The sequence below is a fragment of the Condylura cristata genome, unplaced genomic scaffold (genome assembly GCF_000260355.1).
Source record: "Condylura cristata isolate star-nosed mole 26May11 unplaced genomic scaffold, ConCri1.0 scaffold00018, whole genome shotgun sequence".
Classification (NCBI taxonomy): Eukaryota; Metazoa; Chordata; class Mammalia; order Eulipotyphla; family Talpidae; genus Condylura; species Condylura cristata.
This window is the reverse complement of record NW_004567119.1, coordinates 18,539,107-18,550,051: the sequence shown is the minus strand read 5'-3', so window position 1 is coordinate 18,550,051 and position 10,945 is coordinate 18,539,107. Positions and strand designations below refer to the sequence as shown.

At 48.5% G+C, this 10,945-nt stretch overlaps 2 protein-coding genes across 2 annotated transcripts in view; both read right to left on the bottom strand.

Annotated features, from left to right (window-relative positions):
- Positions 1 to 1,479: 1,479 nt before the first annotated feature.
- LOC101623804 (tripartite motif-containing protein 60-like) lies at positions 1,480 to 2,850 on the bottom strand. Its single transcript, XM_004685220.1, has one exon. The coding sequence runs from the start codon at positions 2,848 to 2,850 to the stop codon at positions 1,480 to 1,482; it is 1,371 nt and encodes a 456-aa protein (XP_004685277.1).
- Positions 2,851 to 3,082: 232 nt separating this feature from the next.
- CWC15 (CWC15 spliceosome-associated protein) overlaps positions 3,083 to 10,945 on the bottom strand; it is a 9,087-nt gene continuing 1,224 nt past the window's right edge. The window contains exons 2-7 of the mRNA XM_004685219.1: positions 10,381 to 10,522; positions 9,195 to 9,210; positions 7,951 to 8,124; positions 6,809 to 6,956; positions 3,783 to 3,843; positions 3,083 to 3,204 (exon numbers count right to left, since the gene is read on the bottom strand). Of these exons, the coding sequence (XP_004685276.1) occupies positions 3,083 to 3,204; positions 3,783 to 3,843; positions 6,809 to 6,956; positions 7,951 to 8,124; positions 9,195 to 9,210; positions 10,381 to 10,522 (663 nt within the window). The remainder of the gene's footprint in view (positions 3,205 to 3,782; positions 3,844 to 6,808; positions 6,957 to 7,950; positions 8,125 to 9,194; positions 9,211 to 10,380; positions 10,523 to 10,945) is intronic.

Sequence of the window (10,945 nt, the reverse complement as noted above, 5' to 3'; positions counted from 1 at the left end):
TTTGCTCCAGCACATGAGTTCATCACCAGGTTTCTTCCTTTATCCTTGGCTCTTTACCTCCCCACCTGCTCAACTCCAGGGAGAAGAGCAGCCCAGACTCTTCCCTCCACCCCTGGGCTGCTATTCAAGGGGCAGTATGGGAGCCGGAGTCGCCCCAGGCCTCTCTAGGAGCAAAAAAGCAAAACCTCTGGTTGAAGCCACTGAGACCTCTGGGTTCTGCCCACTGCTCCTGGTGAAATCACTCGTTGCAAAATGGCAGGTGCACACTTTTAACTGATCTCGTCAACTTTAGAAGGGATCTCATAGACTTAACGTACGCAAGTCTTTTTATCAGCTCTCTCTAGAGGGAAGGTACTGAGGTAGAAGCCCAGTATGTAAAGATCCCATCTGGAGACCCTACAGGAATTGTCCAGAGAACAGGGAGAGACTAGAGGCTTATGGGTGCCCTACGTGTAGACACTGCTCTGGTTAGAGAACAGTGGGTTCCTGTAGGGATTAAATAGTGTCTCACAGGCACTATTTAGATGTATGACTGAAAAGCAAAGTGCTCGGACAACACAGGTCTCCATTTTCCTTCCCTACACAGCCATTCTTTTCTGACTCGGGCTTCTTTTGAGAAGACTGTTATATACACATACACAAAGGTAGATTTCATATTATCATGCATGTGTAACTTGAGCATGTTCTGTATTGTATTGAAATGTGCTGTGCCTAGAGGTTTTCTTTTTCCTGTTTACCATTGTAAAGACAAAATAGATCTGGAGGGGATTATGCAAAATGATGCAAGTCAGAAGGAAAAAAGGCAAATATGTTGCAGAGAAACAAAATTAAGGAACTAAAAAAACCCAACCAAAACTAACCCCAGAAGTTTTACTGCAGAATGGAGCCTATAAATGGGAGAGTCGGGGTAGGAGAAAGGGGGGAGATGCCCAATGCCTAGGGTACAGGACTATGGGCTCTGGGGTGACAGCCTTGATGAAGTGTGAACCTATTCCCCTAAGTCATATACAGCTTTGTCAACCAATGTTATCTCAGTTAAAAAAAAAAAAAGTAAATTTGTAATTGCTTAGTATAATAACAAGTCACACTCAGCAGCCGGTTATGACCAAGTTTATTATTCACATATTCACAGAATGAGAGTTGATAGGGAGAGTTGCAAGATTATCAGAGTAGGTCCCAAATGTCAGAGAGCTGAGGGAGAAGACACAAGGTAATGCATTTCTGCCACAGCATGAGATTTTGGGTGAGGGTTCTGTAACTGCTAGGCATTTACTCGTTTTCATTTTGCTCCTTACATTAAGCAACACTTGGACTTCTTGCAGCCTTTCCTGGTGAGGGATGAAGAGGAGGATCAAAGGGCAAGTCCGCAAAGATTTCATTCTTCATATGTGCAATCAAATATGTATCATGAGTCCTCCTTTCAATAACACGGAGGAGAAAGCCACACCCAAAGTTGCCTCCAAGTAGCTCACCGCACCTCTAAGACAGCAGACTGAGTGTGAGGGATTTTGAGGAAGTGCCAAAGGAGAAACAGGGCGTCAGTTTTCCTGTGAAAATGTCAGTGAATGAGTACAAAAAGGACCTGTTATTCAGGTCAAAAAAAGAGAGCTCCCCCAACTCATAATCCAGAAACACCCCAATCCGCACAATTTGCTCTGGGGTTTCTGGACCCAGTGCCCACAGGGAGGGCTGAAACTGCCAGGACCCAGGGCTCAGGGATATTGACCTCAGACCCTTCGTGCAGACAGAGTCGTTGCACACACCTAGCGACCAGACCCCTGGGCCTCGCACCTCCACCTGCCAGAAGTGCCTGCCAGCCTCAAAGCCCTCCCCACTCTGGACCCGAGGGTAAGAGAGCAGGCCCTGGGCTCCCCTTAGGAGCTCTGGCGGCACTGCCCTCATGGTCACACTTTTTCTGTCTCTGGAGACAAGCAGGCCCGGGTGGGCCTTCTTGGGATCCAGCGTCAGATCTGCCTGGAAGGTGCGGATGATGTTGTGCAGGCCCAGGTAGTGAGGAGGGAGAGGGCAGCTCTCCTTCTGGAGCTCACAGGAGAACACTCCTGGTGGCTGCAGGTCTTCACACCTGCTGTGGAGCGTCTTGACGCTCGCCAGCAAATCCAGGTCTGCCTGCAGACACTTCTCTGGGATTTCAAGGAGCAGATCCTCCAGCGTGGACAGGTGGCTTAAGAGCTGGCTCTTGTTCTCCGTGACTCTCTGGCCCACGACCATCTCCTCTGCGAGCATCCTGGCATCAATTGCCACCTGCTCCCTTTTCAGGAAAACTAGAAGCTCTTTGAATTCGGGGCCTAATTCTTCCTTGTGGTTTTCCATCTTCCATTTCAATTCAATGGATTTTGAAATCTGCATTTCACACTGTGCTTGGGCCACTTCAACCTGACACTTCAGAAGCTCAAGGAAGCTTTTGAGCTTCTGCCTGTGCCTGGCTGCAGCTGGCCCCAGGGGCATCAGGAGGTGACCTTGGTGGTCAGAGCACACCCTGCACCTGGGACACAGCAGCTCCAGATCCTCCTCACAGAGCAGGGTCAGCCCCTGGGAGTGCTTCTCACACAGGGGCTCCTCCTCCTGCCCTGGGCCTCTCTGGCCAGGAAGCTGCTTGACAATGTCCACCAGGTGGCTCAACTGGGTGTTCCTGGGGGGGCTCCTGTCAGCACAGTGGTGGAGGCACAGGGGACAGGGGAAGATGTCCCGGAGGTCTTCCCAGCGCTGCTGGATGCAGGAGCCACAGAAGTTGTGGCCACAGTCCAGGGTCACTGGGTGTCTGAGGTAGTCCAGGCAGACGGGGCAGCTGGTCTCTGCTTGGAGCTCAACCAGGCCGGCGGCAAAAGCCATGGTGCACGAGGCGCTTCCTGGCAAACCCCTTTCAGCAAGTCTTCTGGCCCCTGGGAGAGGCGAGAGGCAGGTGTCTCCTCAGCCCCTACTCTCCCCACGGGTAGGGGGCTTCCCAGGGTTCCAGGAAGCTGCAACCCCACAAGTGTTTGTCCTTCCCCTCAGCTCTAGAATCAGCTTCCAGCAGGAGGCGGGGCCCAGGCAATCACGGGTCCCCTGGCTCAGGGAGGTTCACTCACCCGCTTCTGGACCAGTGGGCGCTCTTTGTCAGGGATGAGCACAACTTCCAGAAGTGGTGGGAATGTATGTCCAGGTCTGGCGTCAGCAGGAGAGTCCTCCAGACATCTTCCACATCAGCTAACAAGGGAAAAAAAGTTGTGTTAAACTAAGGAAGGGCCTGTAACCCATGACAAACAGAATCATGTATATCAAGGACAAAGACCTACCTAAGGCATTTTCCTTATACACACTCATAAACTTCCAAAGGCTAGGATGGAGCCTCCCTTGTAGTGGAGGGGCTAAAACTCAGCTGTCTAACCCAAATAGACCTCTCCTATCTCACCCATTGCTCCTCGGCAGCATATTTCAGTGGATCCACCAGTTTTGTATCCCTTTATTTCTGATGGGTCCTCTCATCCCCATCCCCCCTGCCTCTGGCCTACACTCCAGTTTTGTAGTGAATAAATAACTAAATCCTTGAAAAAAAGGCAAGAGTGAGAAATGAGTGTATCAAGTTCAACAAAATTTATTATATAGGGCAATGCTCTTGAGAAACATAGTGCTGAATGAAATGGCATGTTTTTATTTGAAGAAGCAAATAGAAATCCTATTTCCTTTGGAAGTCCAGGATTTCTGTCCTGACGGAAGCAGAAAGCTCAGAAAGCCTCTGTCTGTCTCTTTTACCTGTACCCACGTTGTCACAGCTCCCTCCTTACCTGGGTTGGTGGTCTTGGTAGCTTTTGGCTCCTTTTCCAATTTGTCTTTGAGGTAGATTTCCTTTCAAGGAGACTGAGGCAGTCTGATGCCAGTCTGAGTAATTTCTGATGCGACTGGGCATTTATAGACCTGAAGAAGGACTGGTGACTCCCCCCAGAAGGGAGGTGGCCTTTAGTCCTGGGTGTAAAGAGGGTGTGGGACACCCTGTCAATTTACATAATCTCATTTGCATCTTTTCTTCTCCCTTGATCTTCTCAAACACTGCTTAATGTTTACTGACATGGAAATATGAGATAGAAATCTGAAAGACAAAGAGGGAATTCTTCCCCCCACCCTAAACTTGGGAATTGTGAACTGGAACTCCTCAGCTTCACTGCCCTTCATTCTTTCTCTAGGGCACTAGACTTCAGGCTGTTGAAATTACTTTCAATCTAACTGCAAATCTTGTGTCTTGATTTGCAAGCAACCTCACATTCTGACTCTAAAACTACTTACATCCTACTTTCCAGAGCTCTCAGTGGAAACTCCATTTACCTAAGTGCAAGTGTAGAAATCCATAAAGGCATCTTTGAATTTGCTCCTTCCTTAACCCAATCTATCAAAAAGCTCACCTGGTGGATTTTATTTGAGACTATCAATTTGCTTTTCAATCTGTGCTTGTCAACTCCACCTCCGTCTCCTTTAAAAACACTGAACTATAAGGAAAAGTCCTATTTATGTGAGTCCTGGCAAAGAGTAACTGGTATAGAATCCTGGTTGATAGCCTAATCTCATTGCCAAGAACAAAGTCTATAAGCAAAAGAAAGTGAAAAAAAAAAAAAACACACAGAAGAGTAATGAAGGGACATAGCTGCCATTATGAAATGGGAGAAAATAGTTTGATGTGAGCCTTAAGTTTGTATGTCAGATAGCTTTGTATTGAAGTATGAGCAGGAGACAGAGATTTCAGTTCTCCCTATCACTATTCTGGGAGATTTCAAGTGTGTAATAACTGTCATTAAGTCAACTTCATTGGAATGCATTTCTCCCCTATTGAATATGTGTGCACTCTAACCCATTTTTCAGGTGATAGGATTAGCCAGCCCAACAGGGAGCCTGCAACATATAAGTTTAGCCTGAGAATCTTCTCAGGATGATTATTGGTGAGAACATGTGAGTTAACGTTGCTTATGGTGAGGGCTCAGGAGACACAGAGAAACAAGTTATTTGAAAGTGGAAGAAAGGAGATTCTTGTTATCTAGTGAGAGAAATTACCTGAAGTGTGTGCTCTACAGCCCTATGAAAGCAGAACTGGTAACTAATGAGCTTGGGTCTTTGACTCAGATTTCCAAGCAAAATATTGAAGTACAGCCTGGTAAGCTTCTTGCTGCTTTTAATAAAATAGGGCAGTAAAAAGACAAATTTAACCAACAATTAAGCAGAAAGGAACCAGGATTTCTCAAGTCATTGAGAGATAAATCAGTTTATGCAGATTACAAAAATAGCTAAAATAAGATTAGTGCTTAGAAAGTGTGCACTGAAGAGAATAGGTTGTAGCTGCACCCATCAACTAGAGTTGAGTTATCAGAGGCCACTGTCCCCAGGGACCTTTCATATCCAATACATTGCATGAGGATTCAAGGTCTGGCTGGCTCTCTGTGTCCATTTGTTTCAGTAGGTCTTCCGCTCCTTATCCACACAAGTCTTTCCCAATTAAGTAGTCCTTTCCTTCATTTCACTGTATTCAGTTATTCTCGGTGAGTCATTTTTTAATGAACCACCAAATTCCATGCTAATAATTATTTCTAATTCTCCCAAGAGAAGGGTTTAAGATTTATTTAACTGGAAGGAGATATCTTCTATGCATGTCAGTTCTTGCACAGTGGTTATTTACCAGCCTCAATGCCCCTGACAGCGGAACATATTTGCTCTTACAGTCTAAAAGTTTATTCTTGTTTGATTTAGTTCATCTGTTTGCATGTTTTCGCTATGTACCACAAGAGACTGAACACTCTCTTTTAAATTGGATCAATACAAGAAACTGTAGTCTGACTTCCAGTGATGGGTGGGTCTGAGAGGGAATATAAGCGCATGGTACAGACATCCGCAGAATTATGGTCAAGGTGTCTCCTATAGGATCAGCTGGACAGGGGTGCTTTGCCCAATTGATTTATATACTCCTTCAACAGCGCCTGCATATGGAAGGCATTTATTGGAATAAAAACAAGAACAAATGTTAGCATACACACAAGAGCACATTTTTAGGTTCCTATTCTGTGCTCACAGAAGTGGGTCATAGCTAGTCTTGGACTAAACATTTCTCTCTTTCTGAATGAGTCAGCATTATTCCCCAACGATTGACTGAATGGAAAGCTCTCCAACCAGCGCACAGTATATTCGAGCTTCTCACCATTCCTCAAGCCCCGCCTCCGTATGCAGATGAGAGCTAACGACTGTTGAGTTTGCGCCTGTTCAGTAACTGCTCTGGGCCATCGTTAGGCTCCAGTTTCCCCTCTGACTGATAACCCTTCCTGTCTACTACACGGCCCTAGACATGCTGCGGAGTCTAGGGGCGGGGTGGGAATGAGGACCGGCTGAGCCCGGGTGTGGGGCTATGGCCCCCCCTGTTGCTGAAGAGACTCAGATGGGAAGTTTTTTTTGATATTCAGGTAAGCGAGCCTTTGCCAAGGTGAAGCTGGCCGGGCGCAGAGGTGGCCATGAAGATTATCAAGAAGATGCCAAGCTTCCGCCTCCCTGAGCCTGAGAAGTCCACAGTATGACGGCCTGGAGCGCGCAGTGTGTGCTTAGTCCAGGTGACTGACGGGTGAGCCTGTGCTTGCTGAGGAGCATGGGAAAGGCGCAGACACGCACGACTGCACCAGGACCACTGGCTGGCAGAAAATAAGGCCTGAGGCAAGTTTGAACAAACGTGTCAGGCCTGAGGTACTGCCACGGGAAGGGTGTAGTATAATCAGAGAACCTCCTTGCTGACTGCAGAACATAAAATCAGCAGGCTGAGCACCTACTGTGGTAGCCCTGATACTACCTTGGACTCTCCCGACCGCAGTGTTAGGCCCGCCCCACAGCAGACACGTGGAGCAGGACTTTTGTCCTGGGGTGGGGGATCCTGCCGACAGGAGCGGATTTCTGTGAGCTGCAGCAGCGAGTACTCAATGACAGGTCCACATCCCCTTCTGTTTCACCGAATGTGAAAATCTGTTGACAAATATGATGACCTTTAACCCCAGAGGCAGGAGAACAGGGAGACATCATAAGGCACCCCTTGGTAAACATGAAAGAACAACTCAGGTCTTTTCTGAGCCACCCTGTCACGACCACCCTTAGGTGACAAGGACATGAGAGATGGGATGTGGAGGGGACCAAACCCACAAACCAGTGGCAGAGAGATGAACGGTGTGATGGTGTTATGGCAACGTATCTTATCTTGAGCTCCACGTAGAAGGTGGAGGGCCGAGCCTTCCAGGGGAGGCTCTCTTCTCTACTCCCCAACAACCACGGTCCTTTCCCAGCCTGTCTGTTTCAGCTGAAGGTCTGGGCAGAGAAAACCTGCATGCATGCGCCTGTACTGCTGGTGTTTCGTTGAAGCCCAGACTCAGGCCCAAGGCCAACAATGGAAACACAGTCTGTGAGTCTCCCAGCCAGCTGGGGCCCAGGACGACAACCTCCAGCCCTGTGTCCATAACCACCTTAAACCCCCTCCACCTCCATCTAGGACACACGCAGTGATGCAATAGCCCCAGAGGAGACCAGCAGCTACGATGAAAACCCTCCACGCTTCCGAACATGTCTTACCCACTCTATTCCTGTGGTCACAGCCAATGCTGGCAGGGGACAGCTAGGAGGACTTTGACTTAAGAACCCTTTAAGGACACTTAAGAATGTTTCCTGGGTGACGATGTATACCGCCCTGTAAAAAACCACATGGCAGTAACAGAATCCAACCTCTGTAAGGACTGTGAATACCCACCGCGGAGCCTTCCAGAAAGAAATCCTCTCCCATAGATGGCAGCAGCAAGAGACCATGGTGTACAAGATAACGCCCAGGTGTCAGCATTGCTGGACACAGTTCAAGCAGCACAGGCTGTGAGCAGGCTGCAGGGGGCGCCAGGGAGGAGCCATACTGCCCTGTGCCCCTGTGAGGGACTCCGGCCAAGAGGGAGCTCCCACCTCACGGCCTTCAGAACATCATGTCCAGGATACCTGGTGAGCTGGCGGCCACCGGGGCGGGGAAGCTGGAGCAGGCAGATGTCTGTGGTCAGAGGCAGCAGCCCGGACGATGGAGGCGAGGTGACGTTTCCAAGGTAAATGCCCAGGAACCCCGCTTTTCTATTTAACTTTGTCCTTAAAACAGATGAAGTTCAACAAAATGAATTTAATGCGGCACGGGGTGGGCTCTGTGGACAAGTCACAATAGCCAGCCTCCGCTTACAGTTCACAAGTGTCGTGCCTAGTCCTCCCGCAGCCCCCAGCGCTGGGTGACAGTGACCGGAGGCCCAGATGTGGAAGCTCAGCCGCCCACCAAGGTGGCTGGGGCCAGGGGTTCGCAGGGCCGGGCAGAGCCAGGGCCCCTCCTCTAAATCTTAGCCTGTGTCCCTGGACTGTGACTCTGTCGCCTGCTCAAAGACACGGCTGTCCCAGCAGGACAGAGCCAGGGGAACCACAGAGGCACAGGAGATTGGCTTTTAAACCTGGGCGCTTGTTTCAATCGGTTACAACGTCTTGCCTGACTTTGCGTCTTAAAAAAGGAGTTCACAGGCCCTCCCTGGTGGCTCAGCAGGTTAAAGCACAGTACTAAGAAGCTAAAGCCACTTCAGCATGAGTTTGATCCCTGCCCTGGAGGTGACCCACACGGCGCGGTAGACCTCTCCTGATCACCCGCTGCTCCTCTCAGCAGTGTGCTTCCTGGATCTGCCTGTTCTGCTCCCCACTCTGTCTCTGGTGAATGTGAATCCTCTCACCGCCCCTGCTCCTCTGTTCTATATGCATAAATAAATCTTCAAAAAAAAAAAAAAAAACGGAGTTCACAGTTGGATCACAACTCACCCCAGAGAGTGGCAGCCCCAGAGAGAGCCTCCAGGAACCATGGCTTATGTAGACCTGGCTGTAGCCCCAGAAGCAGCGTTTTGAGGGCGCCTGTGAGAAGGCTGTTCTCCCCTCTGCCCTGTGCTCAGAAACCACAGAATCTAATGAGTCAGGGGGAAGTACTAACTTTTGTTAAACTTTTGTGAAATCGTGATTCTCTTTGGGTCCTCAACATCATTGGTTTCTTCTACACATCAGGCCAATAACTGGATTTTCTTTCATAATGCGCATCTCCCAGGTCACCACAACAGCACATTGCAAGCACAGGGCTTGTTGTAAGTGTTAGGAATGCTGGTGGAAGGAGGGTCTTCCTCAGAACTCAAACTCACTTAAGGATGTAGCGCCCTGTGGATTGAGATGATGATGCTGTGCTTTATTACAGAAGAGGTTCGGACCAGGTCAATCGGCTACATTCACCTGTGAAGCGGGCGAACAAATCACCTCTGATTGCTCCCAGAGTCTCTGATCCCAGCCAGCGCCTTGCCAAGAGATGGCATCTCCAGTTTCTAAAGTTCTAACCCTCCAGCAGCCTTGGGAAAATAAACCTTTTAAAAAAGAATTCTGGCCCTCCCTGGTGGCGCAGTGGGTTAAAGCACAGCACTGAGAAGCTAGAGCCACTTCCGCATGAGTTCGATTCCCGCCTACCCCAGAGGTGACCACATGGCGTGGCAGACCTCTCCTGACCCGCCCGCTGCTCCCCTCAGCAGTGTACTTCGTAGATCTGCCTGTTCTGTTCCCCACTCTGTCTCTGGTGAAGCCTCTCACCGCGCCTGAGCCTCTGGCCTGTACCCCAGTTCTGTATGAATAAATAAATCTTTAATAAAAAAAAAGAATTCTGACTAATTCTAGGTTTGGGAGCCACCAGTCTTCACCAGAAAGGGAACTACCTCCCCAGTAATGCCTTATGTTCTTTAGACACTCCAACCCTACTCCACGCTGAAGCATGGCCTTGTTTTATGTCTTCCCATTTGCTTTCCCTTCTTTACTCTCCCTTTTTATGCTAAAGAATACTAAATGTCTAAAACACACCAGTCTCAAATGGTGGAAATGTCCGGGGGTGGGGCATGGGCTGCTGTTCTAAAGGAAAGATGTTTTGAGATAAACTAAATTACTAGGTTATGTTTTAGTGAGAAGAAAGGAAAAAATAAGAAAATTTTATCAATGAAACACCCAGTTGCCCAGCCAAACATGGTTGGCCCAAAGTTGGGTAACTGAGGCAGGCTGAAAGATTGCTACAAGTCTGAAGCACCTCAGGGAAGCATAGAAAATGGGCAAAAGGAGGCACAAAATTACATGACAAAAACAAAATTACAGTACAAATCAAAACAGCTGCCATTGTCAGCTTCTCTGGGGGGAAGCTGGTCTTTCCACCATGCATCTCCATCAAGTGTTTGTCCTCCACATGACTTCTAGGTCCCTCCCATCCTAGGTGCAAATTCAGAACCCAGAAGTTAGCATGCCGTTCTTTGCCAAGCATCTGTCTTCAAGTGTTCTGTGTTTCAAGCTTCCCCTCACCTGTAGCTCCATTCTTTATTGGGAGGGACAGGTTCATGGAGCCTTGCTTTTCGATGGAGACTCCTCTGTTACGCATATTCCAACAGTGTCCAAAGGGCAGGACTGAAGGCCTAGTGAGGGAATGGGGGCAGTCTGGAACCAGCTGACACCAAAGGAGTGGTCTTCAAGGCACAGACTACAGCTACCACCAACCGCTGGCACAGGAATCTGAAGGAGTCCAAACTATGGAGGGCAGTTTTCATCCACCATTCCCATACGACACCTGGAAAAGGTGTTGCAAATCTAACATGGATTTGCAGACTAAGGCAACAGGAGGGAGCTTCCCACACAGCTTGGGCAGAAAAGCCAATTAGATAAAGAGCTTAAAGCAAAGATTGAGCTGGTCCAGTTGAGAGGAACTATGCATAGCCATGGAAAATGGCAAGAATGATGGGAAACTCCCTAAGTTTTTCTAGCATCCTGGCTGTTTCTCTTTATCCCCAATTATCCATCGAAGTTTTCTAAGAATTCTGTCCCACCCAACAATGTGCTACAAAACAGTAGTCATAACTTTAAAATTCTGATT